Consider the following 27047-nt stretch of genomic DNA (forward strand, 5'->3'; position numbering starts at 1 on the left):
ACACGGTTTTATCTGTATCTGTGGTTTTAACATTTTTAAAGAGTGTTTTTAAATTACGGAAACATATGATAACAGAAAACTGATTAATTCATAGTTTTTCACTCCGTTTTAAAACATTTATTTTGTTGGTCCTCTGTATTGAACCTACTTCAAAAGCTGTAATTATTGCAATTTGTTTTGATGTTTGTCTCTTTCTTGGTTACTTGTTTTTTAACCGAATAAAGATCATTGAATCTGAATCTGAATCACTCTTTTTCATAAAAATTATTTTCTTGCGACTTATCCATAGCAGACATTCTGTTTCCTCTTTTCCCATAATCGTATTTTTTCCTGTGCTGTGACTACCTCCAGTCTGTTTACACTCGATAAATTATTTTGTGTATGTTGGCAATGTCGAACAAGCTGGATACTGGAGACCCGAAAAGTCATTTGCTTATAGTAGGTCTGTAAATGTTTCTACTTTATTACAAAATGAATATAGCAGATATGATATTCCATTTTCGGCTCAGCAAATATGTTTTTTTGTAATGTCCAGAAACCCTGACGAATTCAAGAATGATTAGTCAGGGAATTTCTGGATCCTAGGGCTTAGAATGTTCTGCTTTGGTGCTCATGATGGCAACACTTAGAATTGACCCCTTAGATTTTTAGTTACCTTGCGGTAGATCAAAGTTTCATGTAACCTGGTAAAATGAAGGACAGCGCTAGCCAGGAAGTTCAATAAGAAGGAAATGATAAGAAAACAGTTCAGCATTACAGCAAAATTACACCCATACTGTTAAAAATGCAGTGACACTGCAGTAATATGAACAATACAGCTCTACAGGCCTTTGGCACCCCAACCGTATTGACAGTGTGTTCTACAGAGCTGCAGCACCCCAATACTGTACTCTAGTGTACACAATACAGCTCCACAATGCTGTAACACCCCAGCAGTATTGGCAGTGCAGCTCTACAGGGCCATGAAGCCCTAACAGTATATACACTACAGCTCTGCAAGGCTATAATACACCAACAGCATTGGCAGTGCTGCTCCACAGGGCCATGATGCCACAACAGTATATACAATACAGCTCTACAGGGTTATAGCACCCCAGCCGTATTGGCAGTGCAGCTCCACAGGGCTACAATGCCCCAACAGTATATACAATACAGCTCTACAGGGGTATAGCAACCCACAGTGAAAACAGTTCAGCGTTATAGAAAAATGACACAATGATACAACAATACAGCTCCTCGGGTGCATAGCACTGTAAGTGTCGACATCTCTTTAGAAGCTAGGGCACTCACAGTGTGGACACTGTGTTGGGCCATGGGAGGAGTTTTACCATGGCAGAGAAGGAATAGTCTCTGCTGTCGTCAAACTATGGTCTGCCTGCGTTTAAATCAGGCCGGTTGACGATAGTGCTGGTGGGAAGGGAAGTCCAATGCCTATTCGGCAAGATCTAAATCAGTCTACTAGTCTTTTTCATGTGCAGAAATCTTAGTCCACAATCCTGTTGGCAGGTTTGGTTGTAGGGTGTATCTGAAGAACAGATCGTTCACAGCAGTCAGATGAAACCCCAGTCATCGCTCAGAACTTTGCCTTGGCGGGAAACACAGGACGTTTGTTGTCAACGTGAGGAGCTCCATGGGGGAGAAATCTGGAAGGGTCTCATTGGTGTTAGGTTGCACATCCTGCTCTGGACTCAGTGAAGTATATTGGCGTTTGCAGGGAAACGGAAGATTGTCATTGTTGATGTGAGGAACTCTGAGCTGGGCACCTGGCCAGGTTAATCCGACCTGCACTGCAGCAGCAGCTGATGCAAAGGCAGCTGCGGCTTCAGTGACGTCCCAGTATGAGCCTCTGATTCTGTTTAGAAAAAAATGGGAAACAGTTTCTAAGTGTTCAGTTCTTGCAGTTCTGAAGTTGAAGGAATACACTAAACGCAAGCCAAGCATCCAAGACATTTTGGGCACCTCTTCCCAGAACCCACCAGAAGAGTCCAGGGAAAACTAGCTTGAACTTGTCAGCTTGGTCTAGCGGAATTTAGGGCTTTTTACTGCTTTTATGTTCCTGGAGCTTCACAGGAGGCTAGCCAACTATCCCTTGGAGTCCACTCATCTGTCCTGGGTACAACTGGAAGCTGATCCAGCCATTGGGGTTTCTCTCCCAGGTTACAGCAAGTACAAGGTCATTACTGTTTTCAAGTACAGCTTAGCAGCAAGGACAAGCAATGCAGCAGCATTTCATTAGGTCGCCTTATTATGGACTGATTCCAGGCCAGAGGTGTCCCATTCAGTGACAAAACCAAACCCATTCTGCCAGCTATTCAATAGCCCCCAAACCCATACTATATGCCGGGGAAATAGGTGCCCAAGTGGGAGGCCAGTTCTGACCTCCTATGTTTCAGCTCGATGGGTGGTGGAAATGGTGACTATGGGTTATCAACTGAAATTTCACACTTTTCATCAGAAATCTGTCTTCAAGCAGATAACTCTTTCTCCGCCAATAGAAAGAAGAGCGGCTGTTACGGAAGGAGTGGCAGACTTTCTTGATAAAAGGCAATAATCGCATTTCTGACATAGGAAAGGTACAGAGGACTGAAGTCTTTTTCTTGTGGTATGCAAACCCTCAGGAGGGATCTGTCCAGTCCTGGATCTCAAGAGTCGGAATCGATTCCTGTGGAAGAAAACATCCGAAATGCTTTCCTTGCAGGAGGTCATTCTTTTGCTAAAACTGGGGTACTCCCTAACAACACTGGATCTACTGGATGCCTATCATATTCTGTACTCAAAGGTATTTCCCATTTGCACTGGACCAAGATCACTAACAGTTCAAAGCATTCTTTTTTGGGGTGACTGCTGATCCGATAATCTTTACAAAGTTACTTGCTCCTTTGGGGGGTTTTCTTCAGGTTCAAGATATCTCAAAATGTCTGCATCTGGATGATTGAGCAATCTGTGTCCCTTCTTTTCTTAAGACTCAGGAATACAGAAACAAGGGATGTCAATGCCTGCAGAAAGTGCGATTCCTTTTTAATTGGGAAAAATTGCGATTCTCCTATTAACATGACCAGAGAATCTGGATTTCATTAAAGACACGGAGGCTAACATTATGCATTAATCCTTTAATGCAACTCACAAACAGCCGCTTACATCATAAAGAACAAGAACAAGAATGAGATGACATCATGGCAACAATATAAGGCATGAGTAAGAGTAGAGCTGCCTCTTTTAAATGCAATCAAGCATTGGGAAAGTTAGTAGAATCAAGCTGCAACTTGGAACAAGGGTGCTGCAAAGGTTGAAAACCAAGGAAGGAAGCGAAGGTAAATCCATGGAGATCCATCAGTTCGAATTATCTGAAAATAAAGTGAAGAAGGTCAAAGATTGGAACAAACTTGCCAAAAAACCTTGAACATGAAGGGAAATAACATATGATATGCAAATAGTTAGCAACATCATCAAATGCAGAGCAAAACCAAACAATATCAAATGAAAAAAATCTAAAGAATAGATTCTCCGTCCAAGGGAGGGACGGGAGAGATAATGTTAGCCTCCGTGTCTTTAATGAAATCCAGATTCTCTGGTCATGTTAATAGGAGAATCGCAATTTCATTATAAGACAAGGAGGCTACATTATGCATGTTGGTAGCCTTGAATAAGAATGTCTGAAGCATGTTCAATAGGTTTACAATAATGATGAGCAAATGTAGAGGCATTAGACCAATCAGAAGCCTTAAGGATAGCATCCAACTTACCACCAGACCAGAAGGACTTGCTTGCCATAGCACTTCTGAGAGAATGAGCTTGAAATTTGGAAAGGTCAATACCAGCAAAGTTCATAGCTATTTTAACCCACCTGGCAATAGAACAGTATGAGATGGGTTTAAAGGGTTTGACAAAAGAAATGAGAAGTTGATTGGCATCAGGAGTACGAAGGTCTTTCATTCTGGAATCAAATTCCTTCGTGCAATCAACGTCACAAAGTTTTATGCAAAAGTCAAAACGAGGTTAAAAAATAGAGTCAGACATTGTTTTAGTTCTCCAAAAGATTTCAAATGTAATGCCAAACATGTCATAGCATCTATTAGAGATATCTAGAGCTTTGACATCTGAAACTCTGCGACAAGAGACTAGGCACAAAAGAGAGGCAAGTTTGATGGAAAGACATTTCCTGTTAAGAAGAGAATTGTCAGGCCAAGATCAAAAAAGGTCAAGCAGAAGTTTAACATCCCACACAGATTGGTATTTAGGCCTAGGAGGTCTTTTAAGTCTAATACTTTTAAGGACTCTACCAATGATAATGTTCTTACCTAGCGTCTTACCGTTGACAAGAGAATGTCCTGCGGAAATTGTAGACCTAAAACAATTAATTGATCTATAGGAGAGACCATTGTCGAAAAGTTCCACAAGAAATTTAACTATATTAACGATAGGAGCCTCCACGGGATCCAAGTTCCTCTCCATGCACCAGCGAGACCATTTTCTCCAGATGTTATTATATCTTTAGTGAGTTCCAAGTGCCCACGATTCTCCGAGGAGAGTGAGAGCAGATGACGAAAGTCCAGACAATTCGTTAGATTGCCTGACACTTTCCAGGCAAGAAGGTTCAAAATCCCTGAAAGAACCAGGTGGTGATCTTCTCCGTTTGCGTTTAGAACCAGACCTTTGGTTGCAGGAATCAGGAAAGGGATGTCGCATGAAAGTTTCAGAGCTGTGGGGAACCACGCTTGAGAGGGCCAGAAAGGGGACACCAGGACCAGAGAGCACTGGTCCTGTCTCACTTTCTGAAGAACCCTTTGAATCATTGCGAACGGGGGAAAGGCGTAAGGTCGGAAAGGAGCCCATGGTTGGAGAAAGGTGTTCACTGCCAGAGCGCTCGGGTCAGGCATCCAGCTGAAATACTGAGGGAGTTGGAAAGTTAACCGGCTGGCAAAAAGGTCCACATCGAATGGGCCCCAAAAAAGAGACAAGGAATTGAAAACCTTCACATCGAGTTTCCAATCGCTGAAATCTTGAAGGAATCTCGAGTTCCAATCCGCTGAGAGATTCGATTTCCCGGGAAGGTATTCTGCCCTCAGCGAAATCTTATGTTCCAAACAGAAGATTCACAGTTTCCTTGCTAGATCATAGAGGTCCGCAGACCTCGTTCCGCCAAGTCGGTTGATATAAGAGACTGCAGAAGCGTTGTAGATTTTCAAAAGGACGGATCTGCCCTGAAGAGAGTGTCTGAAACTCATTAGGGCATAGAGACCGTCAGTCAATTCTAAGAAGTTTATTTGGTGGGATGACTCTGTCTGAGACCATACCCCACCAGTGTCTTCGTCGAGGAGACGTGCCCCCCAGCCATGAAGGCTGGCGTCTGATTCCAAGATAAAGTCCGGAGTCGAACCGAAGTTAGCTCTTCCGTTCTAAGCATCCAAATTGTCCAGCCACCAAGAGAGTTCCAATCTTGCTTGATGATCTAAGGAAACAAGGTCCCCGTACCACAGACCGGACCTGAGTGCATTGGCTTTTACTCTCTGGAGGGCACGGTAGTTGAGGGGCCCTGGGAATATGGCTTGAATCGAAGAAGAAAGTGAGTCCAGGAGTCTGGCCAACTCTCGGAGAGTGAGGGATTGCTGTTTCAAAGCAAACCTGATCTCCTTCCGAATTTTGGCGATTTTCTTTTTGGGAAGTAAGAGGAGACATCTGGAGGTGTCCACAGTGAAACCTAGGAACTCTAGAGATTTGGTAGGGGAAAGAATGGATTTTTCCCTGTTTACATTGAAGCCAAGGTCCTCTATAAGATTCATGGAGATCCTTAGATCTTCCAAGAGCTGAGAATGAGTTTGAGACATGATGAGAATGTCGTCTAGGTAGATAATAAGCCGAATACCTCTCGCTCTCAGGATGGAGACAACTGTTCTCATGACCTTGGTGAAGCACCAAGGGGTAATGAAATGCCAAAAGGAAGGGCCTGAAATTGAAAGAGGTGTCAGTCCCATATGAATTGGAGATAGGGTTGGTGCTCTATTGCCATAGGGATGGTAAAATAGGCATATTTTAAGTCCAACTTGACAAGCCAATCTCCCTGAAGGAGAAGGTCTCTGAGAAGATGAATGCCTTGCATCTTGAAATGTCGATAAACAAGGTATTTGTTTACTTCCCGAAGATTTATCACGGGTCTCCAACCTTTGTCTTTCTTCTCGACTAAGTAGAGCGTACTCACAAAATTTCTTTGAGACCAAGGGACTTCGATGATAGCACCTTTCTTGAGCATAGATGACATTTCCTCTTTGACGATTTTTAGATGTTCTAAAGGAAGAAGCAAAGGTTTGGGGGCAACACTCTGATATGGAATGTCTACAAAATCTATCTTGAACCCACGAACTGTCTCGAGAACCCACGGGTCTTGAGTCAAAGATTTCCAAACGTGATGGGGAAGAAGAAAGAGAAGCACTTACTTTGGGAGTTGCTGTTGGAAGCTCCACGGGAAGGGAAGCCTCTGCCACGGGAACCCCTTCCTCTCTGGGGGTAGAATTGTTGATTCGAGGGGTAGAAGCCTCTACCAGTGGCACCTCTTCCTCTGCCGGATGAGAAGGGCCAGAAGTTTCTGCGGCCGGAAGAATGGCCCCTTCTCCCGGCCTGCCCAAAAAGGTTATTTGAGAAGACACGTCTCATATTATTCTGTGCCTTATCGAGAGCGGTGAAAGTGGCAACGTACTTTCCAATGGTCTTAATCATATCTTCGCCAAAGAGCAGACCTTTAGGTTTGTTAGAAGGTTCCTTCTCCGCAAGGTCACCTAGTTTGGGGTTAATCCTATTCAGGATAGTCTTCCTCCTTTCGATATTAAGTCCAGAGTTAGCGTTACCAAGAAGGACGATCGCTCTCTGGCTCCAGCCCCTAATTAGGTTAGTATCGAGGGGTAAGTTTGAGATATGGGATTCTTCGGCCAGATCGAGGATTTTAGTGAGGGGGCCGAGAACATCAAGAAGGCGATCCTGACAAGCCTTAAGGGCAATCTCCAGGCCCTTTCTGGGGTCTTTACCTAGCTTGAATAAAAACTAAGGGGCAGATTATGATGGCGGTTTTCCCGCATCCTCTGGGCCGGCGGAAGCCACCGCCGGCCCGGAGGATGCGGGAAAACCACTGTGGACTGAAAAAGAACCCGTCAAGAACAACGAGTTCGTTCTTGACCTGGATGACCAGGATCTCGACGAGTTGGATTTTAATGCCCTCTCGGAAGCTGACTCTTCCCCCTCTTCTAAGGATGCCTTTTTTGACCCTCTGGGTGGCGAAATGTTCTCCCCTAACAACATCTCCCACCCTAATAGTTCTAGATGGTTCCCACATGACCATGTCAGTAAATGTATTACTAAATGGCTCAGAAATTCTCGAAAAACACGAAATACCATGAGATCAGAATGTCCTAGGCCATGCATTGAAGACAAGGTCTGCCAGACCCCCATCCTAGACCCTGACCTCATTAAGGGGTCGATTATGATGGCGGACGGACTTGCGTCCGTCCGCCACCACTGAGTATGAGGCACCGTCCGCATGGGCAGCGGCGGTCCCTCCATGGCAATTAGGATGTGACCGCCACCCTGGCGGTCACATCCTGTATTTTTAACATTGCGGCGGGTGCTGCTTGAAGCAGCACCCGCCGCAATGTTACAAAGGTAAGTTTTGCATTTGCATGCACAAACGGCAGGCACCGCGCGGTGCCTGCCGCTCTGTGCACGCAAATGCAGGGGTGTACCATAGGTACCCCCCATGTGCACCCCCCACCCCCCTTCACCCCTGGGGGCCCGCAACGGGCCCCCAAACAAGGTGTCAGGTTAAACACACAAGTATTATTAATAAGTTATCGGCCCGAGAAATGGGCAGGAAAGGGAGCAAGCAGGCAAGCGAGAGAAAAAACAGCTGATCGTGACCTCGATAGCGCTCGGGAATCACAACTGACGCGCTCGAGGCAGGCGATCTCTGAGGAGTAGAGGAATGAGCCTTAGAAGGCAGGGGGCGTTGCGCCGCCGCTGCCGAGGCCATTCCTCTACATGCGAGGTGGAGAGAAGGACGCGCTCGCTGCTGAAGAGCGAGCGCGCCAAAAGCCTTAAAATTAAAGCTAGCAGTAGCGGAGCCTTGAAATTAGAGGTCGGTGCCTCCCTGAATAGCGCTCTAACAAGAGAAGCCCCAGGTGTGGGCAAGGAACTAATTAATATGTTCCGGGAAGGAGCGAAGAGGGCCACGAGGGCGGGAGAAGCATAAACATCGGTGAGGAGTGGAGGGCGGAGGGAGGGGGATGACTACCATAAATTGGAAGTCTGAAGGAAGAGTGTTACGGGAAAGGTAACCAGAAAAAACATGAAGGGGTCAGAGAGAAACAAAGCTTCAGCTTCAGTAAGCAATATAATCAGCATACAATCGGTATACATAGCAGGATAACAATCAGTAATAGAAAAATCAATAGGATCAATAACAGTAATAACAATGACAGTGTCAGAGGAGTAATGAAAGCAACTTATCTGTCTGCGAGCCGCATTTAAAAGAGGCAGCCCTACTCTTGCTCATGCCTTATATTGTTGCCATGATGTCATCTCATTCTTGTTCTTGTTCTTTATGATGTAAGCGGCTGTTTGTGAGTTGCACTAAAGGATTAATGCATAATGTAGCCTCCTTGTCTTGTACTGAAATCTGAGGTGGTTCCAGCTTGTGAGAAGATTTTTCATAGGAGCATGGACCTGGAAAGGTGTTTCTCCCATTGGACTAGATGCTTCTTCTCCAGGGCCATTTCAGAGAACCTTTGCATAAGAAAAGTGAGTTTGCAAGAACATTTCAGAGGCTTAAAGGCCTGATGTCAGCAACAACTGTGGTGGCCTCATAGGCTCAGTTGCATCTAAAACCCTTGGTTCAACACCTTCTGAAATCTTGGGACCTTGTATGATTGAACATGGACTGCCTAATTCAAGTACCCGCTAAGCTTCAAGATCAAATGTTGTAGTGTCTGTTTGAGGTGCACCTCAATAGAGGGGCATATTTTGAAGCTTCCATGCCGGAACATAATGACAGCAATACATTGGAAGAACAGAATCTTTTTCTGTAGATGTTACATATCAAGCAGAGATAGAAAAAGCAGTGGCAGATTGCCTGAGAATGGGTGTTTCTGTCTACAGAAGACACCACTTTCACCCCAGAGTGTTTCATTTTATTCATCCTAGCTAGGTTAGACCATTTTGCATTTAGGAAAGACACTCTCAAGTTTTTTTTATTTTACTCCAGATCAGCTTGCTCTGAGGCTTGGGTAGTGGATGTGGTATCCTTTCAGTTCCCACAAGGTCTGCTTCACACTATCCCTCCAATTCTCCTCCCCTCATTGGTGCATAGAAAGGTTCAGAGGGAGAAATTGCAGGTTATTCTGGTAGCTCTATTTTGGCCATACATGACAGGGTTCCCTGTATTGAAGTATTTAGTTTAGAGTTAGCCATTGAAAATTCTAGACTATCCATATTATTTACTATGACCAGATCTCCCTCGAACTTCTCTAAACCATCACAGTCTGAAGGCTTGCCTGTTGAAAAGCTAGCACTTTAGAAACTGGCTATTTCAGAGGATGTATCAGACTGTATCCAACAGAGTCATAGACCAATAACCATAGCATTCTTTCCCTGGAATTAGGTTACATTTCTCTCAATCGCTTTCTGAGAAAGTGGTGACAACTATTGCTTGTGACCCTTTTCAAATTTATATTCCTCAAGAGATGGTTTTCTGAAGGGTATGGGCACCTTGACACTTAGAGTACAGTGGGCAGCCATTCAAGCCTGTCGTGGAACAGTGAGTTCTTTAGCTGCAATTAAGACATTAGCTAGCAATCTTGATCAATATATCATGTTTGCGGTATATTTGCAAGACTGGAAGTCACCTTTAGTTCTGAAAAGTCTTCAGCATTCCAATTGTGAGCCCCTTGACTCAATCCTTTTGCTCTTTTTTAAATATTTTTTTTTAAATATATATTTATTTATTGCGGTGATTACCAATATATCATCAGATACATCAGAATACAATCTCGGATCATCAAGAATAGTGTGCCAAGTGCAAATGATCATACACAGCCATTCAGCCCACATCGCGGAGGTCGGGCGGCATAAATTAGTGGAACCCACCATGCAAATGCAATATAACTGTGTCTCTTATATTAGCAAACAAAAATAATACACTGCTTTTTATGTAACAAAACAGAAAAACAAACAAGGAAAAACTTAACCGGCCAGTGGTGCTGTGCAACCTATGCATACATGTGTCACTGTGTTGCGTGTCCTATCTGGATCAATACTACTACTCGGCCCATCAGCGTCAGACCCACTGTAGATGTACGTGACGCTTGGGAGGACTTCTTGTGTATGGCGTGAAACCCACTCAGCCCACTCCCTCACTCTCTACAGCCCCATGATTGTCTAACTCTTCTGCAATACTTGAGGCCTCTGCATCTCGCCTACGTCTATAGTCAAAGAATAAACCCCAGAAGTTCTTAGGCCTATTTCTGGGGAGTAAGAGTTCGCTGTAAACTTCTTATTGTGTGGAGCAGTATGTTAAATCACTCAGCCATTGCTCAAATGGAGGCAGGGGTCCCCTCATCCAGCACATAGCCAGCCGTCTCTAAGCCAAGAGCAACCCCAGATCTACTATCCTGCGCTGCGCTTTAGGTAACGGTTTGGAGTAGCCGAGCAGTGCAAGCAGCAGGGACGGGGCAATCTCACCCTGTACAACATTACCCAGTTCTCGCACCACCGTCTCCCAGTAAAGCTGTATCCCCGGGCACTCCCAAGCAAGGTGAAGAAACCCGGCGTCCGGAGCACCGCATCTATCGCAAGACGCACTATCCCGTAATCCAAACCTGTGCAGCCTTTCCGGTGTGTGGTAAACCCTGTTGAGAAACTTGAAGTGTACCAGCCTGTGTCTGCCGTTCAGGGAGACTAACCTAGTGCTGGAGCAGCAGTACTGCCACGTTGCATCAGATATTTGTGCACTCAAGTCAGGTTGCCATCCCAGCTGCACCTTGTTATATCCGGCCGCCCTTTCCGTCATAGTTATCTTATAGAGAGTAGATACCAGTTTTTTCGGCTTTTCCGTTTTAATAACATAAGAGAGTTCTAATAGTTCAGGGGGCTCCAGCAGATCGTCACCAAGCTGTTCGAGCCACGCCTCTCTGACTCTGTGGTATTGATAACGCTGCAGCACCGTAGGCTGCACCTCCGGTGTTTTGATATCCCTCACCGTTTTTAGGGCCCCGCCCTTGAACATATCTCCAGCCGTGCGTATACCTGGGGCCCTGAGTGCCTCAATAACGCCTCTGTCTCTGCATGGGGCCAACCATACCATCCATTCGACGGGCATCAGCGGGGCAAAGAATAGCACGCCCGTATGGTACTGCAGAATTACATGCCAGGCATGTCTGGGTGAATTCAGAGAATCTAGCAATCCTGTGCGTCTGCCCACAGAGTCATAGGCGGCCGCTGGCAGCGGCGATGGAGCGGCAAAAAGCCTTGCCTGTTTAATATATGGTGCCTGCTCCCTGTCGTGTATCCACTGATGCAGGTGTGCCCCCTGCGCAACTCGGTAGTATAATTCGAAGTCAGGGGCAACAAGGCCACCTAGCTGGTTCGGTAGGACCAACACCTTCCACTGAACCCTAGCCTGTTTACCAGCCCATGCAAGTTTGATCATCAGCGACGTAAGTTGCGTAAAAAAACACTGAGGTAGGACCATAGGTACATTTGTGAACAAAAACAATAACCTGGGCAATATGATAATTTTCATTATCGAGATCCTACCAAGGAGGGAGAGAGGTAACCCGATCCATTTATCTACGCTGTCTTCCATTCTATCCATAGCCCTGCCATAGTTCTCCCTGAAGACCATTTCAGCGTCGGTATGTAGGCGTATCCCCAAATAGCACACTGAATCCTTGGTCCACCGCAGAGGGTATTCCATCTCGAAGTGCTCCGTGGCGGCCGTGAGAGGGATTGCTATTGACTTATCCCAATTTACCTTCAACTCCGAGAGGGCCTCAAACCGCACCACTTCGCGCAGCAGCGGAACAAGATTAGTCTCCGGGTCACGTATATATAGCAGCGTGTCATCTGCATATGTCGTAATCACTAATTTATATGTAGGGAAGCTAAGTTCACGATGCGAGTGGTATTCACACATTGCACATGCCAGTGGCTCCGCTACTAACGCATACCCGACATATCCTTGTCGGGTGCCCCTGCGCACCTTGATAGGGTCGGTGACAGTGCTACCAATTCTGATACGGGCAGACGGATTATTATAGAGCACCGAGATCATTTGCAAGAATATGGGACCGAGCCCAAGTCTCGTGAGTACAGCCCTCATGAAAGGCCACTCGATAGAGTCGAAGGCCTTTTCCATATCTAAAAACACTGCCATCGCCTTCGAGGTTGGTCTCGTGTGTTGAATTGCCCCGAAAACGGTTTGTAAATTGTAGGTGAGATTTCTACCCATAACAAACCCCACTTGCTCCGGGGCTACCAGATCAGGCGTTAGTAGGGCTAGGAGGGTAGCTAGCACCTTGGCGTAAATTGTAGTGTCCACATTGAGAAGGGACAATGGTCTGTAAGCGCTGCACTCATCTGTCAGCTTATCTGGCTTGGGAATGGCGACAATGAGCGCCTCCCTCATTGAACTTGGCATCTGCCCGGATTCAATCATGTCTGTAAACAATTCTGATAGTTACGGTAGCAGAAGTTCAAGATATATTTGATAAAACTCGACTGTTAAGCCGTCCGCGCCCGGTGCACTACCTGTCTTCATTCCGCCCAGCGCATCACGTATCTCGTCTAATTCAATGGGGTGCATCAGGAACTCCCTCTGCGTGTTTGTGAGGAACGGGAGATTGATGTAATCCAGATATTCCTTTACCTCCTCCGTACTCAACAAACGCGACGCATACAGGTCCGTATAATATTCTTGAAATCGCTGCGCTATCCCATCCGAGTCAACTATGAGTGACCCCTCCCGTGATCTAACCGCAGCGATCGTCACCTTCCTCTTCTGTTGTTTAACTATGTTTGCCAGGACCCTCCCCGGTCTGTCTTGTTCCCCGTAGGTGCGCGCTATAGCGTACTTCCCCAGATGCTTAACCTCCATGTTCGCCTCTTCATGATATTCCGACAGCAGTCTCTTCATTTCCTCTAATGTGTGTGTATCGTCCCCTGTCAGGAGACGACCCTCGCATTCCGCTAGCCGCCTCTCCAGACTCAAAAGCCTCTGGCGTATCGAGCGAAGTATACCGGAGTGCTTACTCATGACCACACCTCTGACATAAACTTTAAACGCCTCCCAGACAGTCTGAAAACTGTCCACAGTGCCTATATTGGTGTCAAAGAATGTCTCAATTGCCTCGTGCAGCTCCTCCCGGACGACCGGATCCAGTAGGGAGAATGGCGGAATCCTCCATGTAAATGGGGGAGGGGCCCTACTCGGCAGCGAAATGAGCAGAAGTATAGGAGAATGATCAGAGAGGGTGCGGGGCAGTACTTGACACTTACGAACACGAGAGAGCATCCCCGGAGACGCCAGCCAATAATCAATGCGTATATTGTGAAATGCGGAGTAATGAGTGTACCCTCCCTGTGCTGGGTGTAAACTGCGCCAGACATCCGCCAAGTCCTCACCAATAAGAATCCTATCCAGTTCCCTAGCAGCTTTAGCCGGGCGCCTGTCCGAACCATTAGAACGGTCCAACTCAGGGTTCCTAGTCATGTTAAAGTCCCCGCCCCACAGCACAGCACGACCGGGAGTTTCCCAGGCCAGTTTAGCTAATTGCACATAAAACTCAGTGCTGTCATAGTTAGGTCCATACACATTAACTACCAACGCCTCCAGGCCCCTCCCAGCTAGCATGGAAATCACATATCTTCCCTCTGGGTCAGCTGCCACAATACTAAGAGAGTAATCCGACCTAGGGTTCACCCAAGTGAGCACCCCTCGAGCATGGGGTGTGAAGCCATCGGCGTTAATCTGCCCTCTAAGCCCCCGAGATAGCAATCTACAACTGTTCCCAGGCAAGTGTGTCTCCTGAATTAAAGCAAGGTCAACATGGTGTCTGGATAAGTAATTCAGAACATTCGTAAGTTTTCTGTAATCATTAAGACCCCGGACATTCCACGTCAGCGCATTCAGGCATCCCGTCAAATTGGTCTCAGCCGCTTCTGCGGGCCTGTCATTCATAGCAAGCGAAAACAAAATTATCCTACCCACAGTGAACAAGAGCATAATAGACATTGTACGAGATAAGTTATAATGCACCACCTGGCCAGAAACCTCAAACTGCCCCTCCCCCTAGTTCTAGACCCCCCCACCCACAACGAGCTCTTTTTGAAATGTAAGGTTGCATTTTTTGGCTATTACTTCGGCCAGACATATGGGGGCCCATTAGGATGGCGGGTGGATCGCCCCCGCCAGGCTGGCGGTAGCCACCGCAGGCCTGGCGGGGGCGATCCGCTCGCCATCCTTGCGGCAAAGACCCCCCGCCATATTAACATGGTTGGGGGGTCCGCTTTTAGGGTTGTATATGGTGGCGGTGCCTATCAGACACCACCGGCCATATTACAATGGGCATTCAACAATGCCTTTCCGTGGCGGCAATGCCGCTACGGAAAGGAACACGGAGTCTCCCTGCAGGCCCCCAGGGACTCAGGGGGCACAGGGGGTGCACATGGGGGGTACCTATGGTACCCCCCGCATTTCAAGGACAACGTGGCAGGCACCTGCAACTGATTTCCATTTCCAGGAGTACAATTTTACCCAGGTGAACAATGAATATGTGTATGTTGGAAGTTTAAGGCTTGCCCAGACAAAAAACTAAAGCTATGCATTTAAATAAATTCTCCATATAATTTTACTCTTGTAACTGCTCAGTTTGGTGCTCCTAGTTATGTCACAGGTTCCTCAGTTGCTGTCCTACTCTTTTCAATACCAGCCTTTTCAATCATAAACTTCATTAAGGTCTTTCAAATGTAATGTCTTCTACTTGGATTTTGTACTTGGTCAGTTGTTCAGTTATTACCGATGCTGGTCACAGCTAGGGGTGGGCGGTAAACTCCATTCCGCCGGCTGAGTTTGCAGAGTTTTGTTGCTCCCTGCTTCGCTTGGAGCGAGGCGGAAGGCAAACCTCTGCTCACCGCTGGTGGAGTGGAGTTTATCATTGGGCGCTCACCCCTAGTCAAAACGTTTGTGTCATTGTGTCCTTGTACAATGCCAATGACAGCTTGAGACAAACTGACAGAATTCAGAGTCAGCGCTGAAGCAGCCACCAGAGAGTAAATCCACCCACTGACCACCCGGCATTTGCAGTGGAGGGAACAATGCCCAGCTCCACCACAATAGGGCAGAATTCTTCTCACTCGTAGACCTTGCTCGGGTCACATCAACCTGTCAACCTGTCATTTACCCCGCCCACAATTTCTCTACTAACCAAAGAAAGTCTTGCCAGTCTTGATAGGATAGAACTCCTTTGGCTCACAGGACAAGTGACAATAACACTGGTAATCACTTCAACTCGCACAAAGATGGTCTGCATCACCCTCCCCATGCAGTGCACAAGTGTAAAGAAATACTATGCTGCATATAAGCTACATCCGCCCTTTGGCACGTTATTGGAAGACACCCTGATGACATCACATAACACAGCTAGCTTCCATGTCATTGGGTACAACCCAGTATTTCTATTCACATTAAAGCTGTTTTAAGTACAGGAGCAGTGACCAACCACCAAAATAATAATAAACAAAATAAAAGCAAAATGACTAAAGCAACAACCAAAAGTCATCAAAGTAAATAAATTACTATGAGAAGCAGTGAATTGTTCAGCAGAGATTGAGGGAGCTGTGGTTGAGGGAAAGACTGACGCTGAGCCCAATGGTGTGCTGCTTGCTAGTGGAGCTGTTGATAAAGACATGGAGGAGTGAAGCTGAGGTGAGACGAAGGGACGAGCTGGCACTACAGCCCCTTTGTGGTATGCAGAAATGTTGAAGAAAATGGTACCTGGTCCAATTGAAGAGACCGAAAGTGGAAGGTCTGACTGGAGGGCTGGTAAGTCGCGGCGGTGAGATGATCTGCGTCGACCATAAGGCAGGCTCCTCCTGCATTGTACTTCACTTTTTTCTTTCTGTAGTTCTGTGTCATTAGGTGGCAGAATTTGCATATATTATCAGTCTTTGAATAGAGCTGTATTGTGGAATCCACTGATTCATGTTTTAAGCCTACCATTGCTGGCTGGTGTCTGCGCACAGGCACCTATGGTGGTTTTAAACTTGAGTCCAGCCTGCCAATGTAGACTGGTGTGTGCGCTATTGCACTAATGATCAGGCTGGCTTTACTAAATCACTAGCCTATTCTGAGGGGTCTTTCACTACCACTAGGGCCACTTCTAGGGTAAATCCTTACGAGCAAAGCACATGGTAGGTGAAAGTCATGGCAGGTACACATGTGTGTACCCTGCCCAGGTAATGAAGAATACCCATGTGTGTTTTCCCTACCTACGAGGTTTGTTCTTTCCATAGGTTAACATGGGAGAATGGTGGAAATAATTTCAGACAGTAATAGTTGATTGCAGTGAAGCATCCTCATAATGTTTCCTATTATTGGATTCATAAAGACAAACCCTCTCCTGTGGTAAAAGTGGTTTTGTCATTACTAGCTTAGAAATGCCACTTCTAGAAAGTGGACATTTTGTGCTCTAAAATTCTTCGAGTGCCTTTTAGTTTGGCTCCATCCCACACAGGAGGCTGGAGGAGCACATCCTTGCATTCCTGAGTGACAGTTATAAACAGTGGGCATGCAACTGGAATGACAAACTTCTGCCATTTGAGGGCCTGGCTGTATAAATTATAGGAATAGGTTTTGACACTTGCCCTCTGGAGACAGACAATGGCCCCACTAAACATTTTGATCTGCATTCCACAGCCTCATGGCAGACAGGACTGAAATGTAGGGTGACTTCTGTGGTTCAAAGGGAAACCCTCTGAACCGCCCCCAACTTCAAAGGCAGACTCCAGTATAACTACTGGGTGCTACTCTGATCGATGTGTGCCTGATGGGATGCCTTTTTCTTCCGAGAGGCTCCCCTGCTTCTATAACTATTCATCAATTGTTCCTTTTGGGCCCTCACTGCAGCAAACCGACTTCCCTCTCCTCACCCGAGCCCTACAGCATTGTGCTGCCAGGTATACTTGCCCAGATTGATCCTGGGTATGGACAGTGTCTGACAGGGTTGAAGGAACACTTCTATGAATGATCAGAAGTGGGTCAGGAGACTGCATGATCCCATCTTTTGTGCTTCGCAGAACTGGGCTGGTGCTGGAAGGCTCATTGTGGAACCCTTTTGAGTGATCACCTATTACCCTCTGACCACTCTGCTCCGCATCCTGTATGTGAACTTCACGAGTGGTTGTATTAGACCTGGCATCTTTTGACGTGGTCTTTCCTGACTCTTTAGACTTCTGACCTCCTGTTTAGACCTTGTTTTGCTGGTGTAGGACTTTGAGCGCTTTGCCACTGCCATTCTGTGCCAAAACGCTGTGCTTGTCATATACATATGGGTGATTGGTGAATACATGCACTGGTAGTGAATGGCACTGAATGGTGTATTCGGTATGGTGGGGCCTGCTTTTCACATTGATTGACATGAGGGATCTGTGGAAATAATTTTGAGCTGTTTCTTTTGTGCAGAAGAGTGTCAGTATAGTGTTTGATATCAATGAGTTAGTAATTTCAAATCCTCTGCTGTGGTGCGATTAGATTCAACATTACTAATGTGGAAATGCCACTATGGGAAAGTGAGTGTGTACTAGTGACTGTCGTCATTAGACCCTTTCCGCACTACCTTTGGCAGAAATCCATCTGCCTTTGTACTCTTAATTAAAAGAACATTGCTAAAGATTTTCAAGCAGTTTATTGAAGTTAATATTTTGTCTGTTTTTCCACAGTTAATGTGTTTACATATATTGGAAACGATCCTTGTTGATTCTTTTTTGCTCAAACATTCAGTTCACTGATTAGATAGACTGAACAAGGTTACAAAATAAAGAAGAAAGTTATCCTGTCCCAATGCATTTCTGGATACTATCCCTTCGTCAGGGGCACAATATTTCACTGTAGAATTTTGTACATAATTTTAACTTTCTTGTGCAGCCTGGAAGCGTGATCTGCTCTGGTACCACTCGCTTGTGAACACATCAGAACTGGATTGAGGTAACAGTCCATTGCCAGACGCTCAGCATAATCTGTGATTCATAACATAGATGCCACACAGTTATCCACATTCAATGCAATCCACGTTATCCATGTACTCCAAAATTTCATGTTACTCATTTCTTTTATCCTTTCACATCTGAGATCCTTATGTATTCCAAAGGTTTCTAATGCGACAAATATGCCAATCCAGGCTTTTTTCTGGAGCATGAAGCATTCATAAATCATCCTCAGTAGTTGAACGCATATTCCCAATGCATTTCGGGATTTCCATAGCCCTTCTTCAGGGGTTCACTTAATCATCTTTGTCAGTGAAATCTACTTCCAAATATTGTTCTCTCCTCGCCTTAAGCAGAAAGGGAAATGTGGACATTTCCATGCTCGGGGCTCTGTGTGCCTGTGAGATGACATGTCTCCAATCCACATCTGAATGCTGGGGGGACAAATAAATTTGGGCATTCATGATACGTGGCCATAAACTAGGGGCTCAAAGAAAACAACAGACCTCTGAATCTGAGGGGCCTTCCAGAGACAGAAAAGAGTGGGTGAAAGTGGTACCTGCATTACAGAGAGGTAGGGTTCTGGCCCCACTAAAGATACTGATCAAGCCTCCCAGGGTAGGATGGCAAACAGAACACATTTTAGAGAGTGCCTGTGCATTTCAAAGGTGGCCTTGTGAACTTATCGCATCTTCAAAGGCCATTGTAGGTATAACTCATGGGGACCTGCCCTCAGGAGCTAGAGATGCTTTTGGAATTGGAACCGTACTACGCTGGTGTGATGCTGGGAAATCGGCAGGGGAGGAACCATTGGGGCAGGAGGGACTGCAACTGGATTATCTGTAGACTTGTGGTGGCCTGGGACTTGTAATGCTTCAGGAAGGGGACTATCAATTGGTGAATTTTGCCTGGATGTTGCTGGCCTGTAGCTAATTGCCAACTGTTGTGGCCCGGGTCCCTAAGCACTCTCCAAGGGTCGGTTGTCTGGCCTCCTGTCCACAAGATTCCAGGGTCAGAAAGGATCTCACCATTTCCAGGAGAATGTAAGCACCATGCAAGGTGTGGGGAAAATGTGTGGAAATGTTCATCGGTTGGGACAAGGACTGTCCTGATGTAGGCAAAAATTACACGGTGCAGAGGATTGTGCTCGTAAAGATAAGTGGCCCACCTGGGAGTGCAGGAACATGAGGAGTTTGAGGAATGCTGGGGAAGTTTGCTGTGTTTGAGGGACCCAAGTCCTGTGCTAGCTCGCACTTCATAGCCTGTGATGTCCGAGGGGTGTTGGGGGTAGTTTGTTGAATCCACGGGACCCAAGCTGGAAGCCTAGACTGTCTCTGACCGACAGTACACAGCCTCAGTCCAAGGTTGCTGCCTCCCTCTTGCTGGACTCACGCCACAAGGTACTCTGTTGAGAATATCGTACCTGGACCCAAGTCGTGTCGTTGTGCCTTATGCGCACCCTTGGCTAGCTGCCTGGAGCAACTGCAACTCGCACCTCCACTAGAGGGGAAACTTTTCTCCAAAAGTGAAGCGCACTAGTTTCTGGTGTCACAGTCTTTAGCCTATGGGCGGATAGTGATCCCGCACTCGTAAAGATGCTGCTGGGTGCCTGAGGGGCTAATCTGGATGGATGAAACCAAGTAACTTTTTCCTTCTGCTTTAGGTGGTCCCAACGATCTAATTAAAATGCGCCAGCTGATGCAACATGTTTCATTGGCTGGCATGGTTTGAGTGGCTGAGGGGCTGGGTCCCGAGGTGTGGGTTCCGAGGTGTGGTCAACACTTGTGATTTCTTGATCATTACAACTGTATGGGGTATGCAATATTGGGAATGTCATGTTTTATGCTAATATGATAGCAGGAAAGTGGAATACCTCTGAATAGCCTGCATATATGTTTCTGTCGTTGTTGATGTGGAAAGGATTGCATGGATCGTGAACACACATGGGGTTATTTCACTTATGAGGCTGAAGGGATAACAGGGCAAGTGAATACCTTTGACTGGTACACATATGTTCATGTTGTTCTGCTGCTAATGGGAGAGTTTGACAATTTCATATAACTGTAAAGCCTATATTCAATGTGTCATTTTGATTTCAATGTGTTTGTAATACAAAGACCAGTGTTTTATACGTATGTTGTGGAGTATTTTTTGTAGTGTACTTAGTGTTTTGCCAGGGTGGTGTTGTGCTAATACTTTATACCTTGACTCTGAGGTTAAGCCTGCCTGCTCTCTGTCAAGCTACCCAAGGGTGAGCACAGGTTATCGCACGAGTGTATCAAACTCATCCTATCTAGAACAGTGGATTCTGCCTGGCTTTGTTGCATCATAGCCAGCTAGAAACCCCTAGAGCTACCAGGTGGCCAAACCCCCATTTGACGACTGCAACCTAATTAGTCCTCCTACCTACCCATACCTACCTCCCTGGGACCTTGACTGAGTGTGACTTTGGCTGCGTGTGACCTAGTATCTGTGGGGAGGGCTAGTTATCTCTGATCTGTGGGTGTAGGGCAGTTGGGGTGAGTTGGAGGGTGGAGGGAGGCATGGGCTACAGGGTCTACAAAGTATTATCTATTGGCCTGCCAGATATCAGTTGCACTGCAATACGGTGCTGTGTGTGTATGTGTGCAAGTGCATCCAATACAGACTTGTCTGATATTCGTTGCACGTTGTATTAGTGCTGAGAAAGTGTGAATGTGTGTTTGTGTACATGGGAGGGAAAGTCTGCGGACGACACTGTCCAGCAGTGTTGCTTTACACTTTGATTTCTTGCCAGAAGAACAATACGTTCGACATTGGTTTTACCCGTGTGGCCTCAGCCCACGGTACTGCTTAAAAGTGTTTTAATTCTTTGAATGTACATATTTCTGATTTTGTTGTGACCTGAAGTGCACTCTATAACTGCATGTATTGAATTATAAGAATTGTCAGAGTTTGACAACGTGTTGCATGACATAAGCGTGCTTGGAGGGTAGAATAGACACTTTCCCAAGTGTGCATACTACTGATGTCATTTTAACAGGGTTGGGCCTAGTACGGCAAGTAATATTTCAAAGTGTGATTTATGCCCAAAAGGATATGATGTTCATGTTGTGTGGATTATTGTGTTTGTTGAATACAAATGTTATTTACAAACATCACGTGTGAAGTCACCTTTGTGACGCTTAGGGCCTGATTATGGGTCTGGCGTTTCATGGTGCCGTGGCAGTGGAGATCCAGCCACCGCCGATTTGGCAATCCACACGCCCCATTAAAAGTTGGGCAGTTGGACTGCAATTGCACCGCTGCAAACGCCATGGACTGGTGATCCTTAGAGGTGGCATGGCTGTCTTGAGGCTGCAATTTGCTTGACAAGAACACCGCGATCCCGCCAAGCATGTTACGAGTTTCCTCTCCACCACAGTTTTCATAGCGGTTCTTCCTTCATGAAAACCGTGGTGGAGAGGAAACATAGGCCCCCTGTTGCCTCCGGGCCATGGTGTGCATGCAGGGAGACACATGTTGGGCCCTTTTGTGTGCATGTACCACAATGCCGGCAGGGCATGAACTGTACCAGTCCGTGCCATGGAGGTACTTCCTTTTATGTTCCCACTGCGATGCCTATTTCAAAGGCACCACCGTGGAAACGCCAAAGAACCGTCGGCCAGTGACTAAAAAATAAATAATCTGGCGGGTGGTGTGCACATGGGTTTGGTGCTCCCCTCCCGCACCACCAAACTTGTAATCAGACCCTTCGTGTAGATATTATGAGTGACTACAGTGCCAATGCTTTACACATTGCCTCTTTGATATGCCTGACTGCTCAGGGCCAAGCTACCAAAGTGTGAGCACGGGTTATACAGTGAGTGCAATTACCCATCCTTGATGTGAGTGGTAGGTTCTGCCTGGCAAGGGCATCACCTTGGCCAATTAGAAAGTACCAGTTCCAACAAGCTCCTGTACCCTCTCTATGGCAGCAGTACTCCAGAAACCAGAGGTCTCAGGGTGCCCAGGTCATCTGCCCCTCCCAGCTCTCCTGACACCAATAACTAATTCCATAGAATGTATTCTAGGGGCACCTGAGGACTAACTATGACCCTTCTCTGGGCCACCTTTTCATCCCATTCCAGAGATACCAGGGCTAAGGCACAGACAATGATCCGTCCCTGGACTTGAGCTACCCTGCACACCTGGCAGTGTACTGCTCAGAGAAAACCAACCTTCCACTGCCTAGATTCGACTGGTCTTGGTGTCCCTCAAAGGACAGGGACCTCATTCACCTTTTCCTGGCAGAAGAGACAACCCCATTCTCAGGGATTACTAGTGTACCCTCGGACTTCACCTCCCAACAATAGGAGCTTAGGGCATGGTCTTCTTCCTGCCCCTGGGAACTACTTACCCCTAAGATCACATTACTCATCCCTGTAGAGCCCCCCCTGCTTGTGTCCTAGTAGAGAACAATAGAAGCAGTGGGGATAGAAATGGAGCACCCTGGGTCACCACTGACCTAAACCTCATGCCTAATTCTCTTAAGGGGAGTGAGAACCCTTTCATTCTCCCTTACTCTGGGGCTTGTCTGGGTCACTTAGAACGTTCCCCTCACTCTCATGGGGTAACCTGAACCCCCTTTTGGGGTCACAACCAGGTAACTTCTAATGGACAGGGGTGTAGAGCCAGTGGTCCACTTCCTTAGCAAGCAGCTTGGGACTAGCGAGCTTACTAACAATTAGGTTATGGTGCAGATCTGCAAAACAATGACTAAACATGTACTCTCTTACAATTAAGCTTTCTAACCCTTGATCACCCTTTACATCACTGCCCTTCACCCAACCATCTAGTGCCTTGCAACCGATATCCATGAAATACACCCAGGACAAAAGGTTTCCTTTATGGGGGGGTTACCTTATCCTCTCCCCTTCTCTAGGGCCACTAAGGCATCCCTCCCCTCACTGGGGATATACTTCCAGAGGCTAGCCCCCATTCCTCCTCAGGGATCCAATGCATCTCTAAAGCTACTGCATACGCTTCAAACACTTGCCAATGCTGTCCCTCACATCAAGGGAAGGCCCCAGGCCTTTAGGGATGTGGATGGTCTTGAATTCAGAGGGCACTGTAGGTATCCTGCCACCAATATTGCTTGGCTCTACTTGCCAAGCTCTTATTTCCAACTAAATGAGGCTTGTCTCTTGACCAATTTTCCTCTTCTCTGCCTCCATCGCCAGCCTCTTCTCTTCCAAGGCCCTTTCAGGCTTCTTTTGTTTTGCTTCAATTTTCAACTGGGCCATCTGCAGCCTGAACTCTGCTTTCCTGTCTGCCAGCTCCTCTGGGAATAGGCCTCTAGAAGACACACTGCTTCCTGCACTGGCAGGGAGTTCCAACTCGGGCATCAAGCCATTCCCCTCAGATGAATGCTACAACTCAGGGGTGGCATCCAGGCCCTGCTCTGACTCCTCCACATCATCCTCTCCATTATGGTCATCTGTTGTGACTCAGAACTGGTGGGCATCTACCCATGCTCTCTGAGCCTTTTCGGAGCTCCACCTTTCTGGTGCTCCTTTCAGCGGGCAGCCCCGTCTTCTTACAAAACACCTTGAGCTGAGCCACAGTGTAGCTCTCCGGGTTCAGGAGCTCAAATTCAATTTCTGGAGGTGGCTTCCCAGGCACAAACAGTCAGGGAGGATAACTGGAAATTTTAAAATGCAAAAAAAGTCCAGTAAGGGGGAAAACAGTCTAATTGATCTCAGGTTATTGATCTGGGATTTTTAGTCTTTAACACTAAATTACTGTATAGCACTGCACAAACACACGTTCTAACCCTCACTGCTAATCACCAATGTTAAAAAATGGGTTTCTGTTTGAGTGGGGTGAAACTCTACTTAAGCAGCCACATTAATCCTTGTCAGGGAGAGGCACAAGCAAGACCCCAAGTAACCTGTGCTCAACCCTAAGGGAGATTCGCACAGAGCAGTAAGGCTTAAATTAGATGCAATGTGTAAAGTATATATGCATCACTTCAGACAGTAATAAAGTAAAAACACAACACAAGAAAAACCCCACACCAATTTAGAAAATAGCACAAAATGTAATAAATAAATCAAGACTTAAAGGACAATCATTCAATAAGTATAGCAGGAGATATGCAATATCAAAGATTTAAGTGAAAACAGCACCAAAAAGCGCAAATATCCAACTCTGCATATCTGGTTGTGTTAAACAGAGACAAAGTCACACGTTCAGTTCCATCACAATGGCGTGTGGGCCAGCTAACAGGACCAGTTTGGCCCGCTGAACCAGAATACATTAAATCCCTAGTTGCGGAACATTGCAAGGGCCCACGTCGAAGCTGCGTCATGCAGCCAGACTAATGCATTTGTTTTGGAGAGCTGAGAAGCTGCAATGCGAGGTCCTGCATCACCGTCGAGAATCCAGTTGATGAGGGTTTGCAATGCTAAGTCCGGCGTAGAGGTTGGGTCGCGCAGTCAAGGTGATGCGTTGGTTCTTGGGAACTGCAAGACTGCGATGAGAGAATCTGCGTGGTCGTTGAGGCTGACATCAACAAGTGATTTGTGATGCGTGGGCCTGCGTTGGGAAAGCTTTGCACAGCAGCGCTTCTGATGCGGGCTGTGAGGTCAATGCGGAGTCCTTGCGCTGAGAGAATACTCGCAGCAGAGGCGATGCATCTGTTCTGCTCTGGGTTGCACTGTACAGTACAGGGATGCATCAGTTCTGCTGGATCCACAGAGAGGCTGGCAAAGCAACTTTGGGACCACTTCCAAGGGTCTAAGACTGAGGTGACACTACTTGGCAGTGTAGGACTCACAGATGGCAGAGTCCAGATGCAGGGTTTAAGGTTGTTGGAGCCTCTAACCCTATGGCTGTAGTTAGGAGGCCAGCCAAATAGCCCTTGGATTCACTCTGGGGTTCTGGATTTAACAGATGCAGGTCCAGTCCTTCTCATCCGGGTATCAAGCAGCAGGGCAGCACAGCAGAGCAGCAGTCCTTCAGAGCAGCAATCCAGCAAAGTGATAGACATTTCAAAAGCACAGCAGTCCTTTTCCTGGCAGAGTATACAAAGTTCCACAAGCCTTGGGCACATGTAGTACCACTTTACTAGGGACTTACAAGTAAATTATTTTGGCCAATTCTATTTTGTTTAAGGAGAGAGCACAATCACTTTAGCACAGGTTAGCAGTGGTAAAGTGCGCACAGTCCTAAAAGCCAACAAAACTGGTTCAGCAAACAGAAGGGAGAGGGCAAAAGTTTTGGGATAAACCGACAGAAAGGGCCAAGTCCAAGTACTATGAATAAAGCCAATTATTTCACCTGTTCATGACCCGTGCAGAGCTAATAACTGTCTTTATGTCTTAAAAGATGGAAGAGCAAACTTGTTAAGAAAACTTTCTTTGCACTGCACCAAAAAATGTGAAATGTATTTCAACATAAATGATATAATGGGAAGTCTTAATAGTAGAACACGTTGGCCCTCAATACGAGTGGCCTGTACTAATCCTTCTAATATCCATGCTTCAGAACATACCGTTTCCGTGCGTTCTGGCAATTCCATGGGAGGATAAGTAACAATAATCATGGTTTTTGGGGGATAACGTGAAAATCAGAGACTTCATATGCGTGCAGAGGTGAAATTTTCAGGTAAAACATCACAGAGCTGTGGTGTTCCTGAAAAGTCTAACATTCTTATGGAGACTTTAACTCCTGATACTGGCCTCTTTGGAATTTCTGGGTCATTTGATATTGAGGGCCTCATTATACCTATTGGGAAACTCGACTTCACCTGGTTAAGCTAGGGAGTGGTGCTTTTACTGGGTTCTGAAAATGCCTCCTAATGCGGGGTTTGCTGTGAAAATAGGGCAGTACTTGCAGAATTGCTCTTTACCGCACAAAATTCCACATTTATACATCATATTTCTCTTTGATAAACGTTTCCAGGTTATTGTTGCCAATATCTCTCAAGGCATAATTATGGGGGTGCACTAATTAGCCCACGCTGTAAATATCCCACATTAGGACAAAAATGCATTGCAGTATTTATGGCACAATTTTTAACTTCGGAGTTGTAATCACTGCGTTGTGTACACAGAGATCGAAGTTTATCCGTCTGCTCACAATCAGGCCCCTTTCACTCCATATCCCAGCGATTTACTTTAATCCACCTTGGATTTTAAACATTCCTTTGAGAAAACTAAATTCCTTTCTGAGAGAACTGATATGTTGAATAGATTACATTTTCTTTGTGGTCTGTCATGTCTGTTGATAATAATTTTTATTTCTATTTTTTAGACTTTGTTCAAAGCCCATCTGCATCAGCGCCTTTAGCCAATTTTGAGGCAGTGACTGTCTCTCATGGTAAGTTTACCTTTGGTGATTAGAAGTTCAATCGATTTGTTACCCTTTGTAAACCTTTTGAAGGTTTACATTTTCATTCTAACATAGTGTTATCTATATCCCAATTCCCTTGTTTACTAGGGGTCTTGGAATGATGTCCTAATATACAACACTGTGATATCTATATGTCAGAAAGTTTTCTGAAAGAGATAATGATGAAGATTGTATTTCATTTTCAATTTTTTGGTGAATAAATGACTATATAGCAATAATAGAGAATAAGTTCCAGTATTTTAGGAGAATTCCTTATTTTAATGTAAATAAGCTCATGTACACTTTGAATTAATAAAACCAAAACAGTAGGGTGATGGAGTCCCCAGGCCCATTGGTCCTGTGGTGGTCCACCAGCAAAGTTAGCATTTCAGTAATGGTCCCCCCACAGACATAGTTGCAGCAATTATAATAATTAAATGTAAATGCTTTCAGGG

General features: G+C 46.0%; 1 protein-coding gene across 1 annotated transcript in view; it reads left to right on the top strand.

Annotated features, from left to right (window-relative positions):
- LOC144785111 (uromodulin-like) overlaps positions 1-27047 on the top strand; it is a 382476-nt gene that overhangs the window by 348292 nt on the left and 7137 nt on the right. The window contains exon 14 of the mRNA XM_078664207.1: positions 26515-26580. Within this exon, the coding sequence (XP_078520333.1) occupies positions 26515-26580 (66 nt within the window). The remainder of the gene's footprint in view (positions 1-26514; positions 26581-27047) is intronic.

Source organism: Lissotriton helveticus, chromosome 10 (assembly GCF_964261635.1).
Source record: "Lissotriton helveticus chromosome 10, aLisHel1.1, whole genome shotgun sequence".
Lineage (NCBI taxonomy): Eukaryota > Metazoa > Chordata > Amphibia > Caudata > Salamandridae > Lissotriton > Lissotriton helveticus.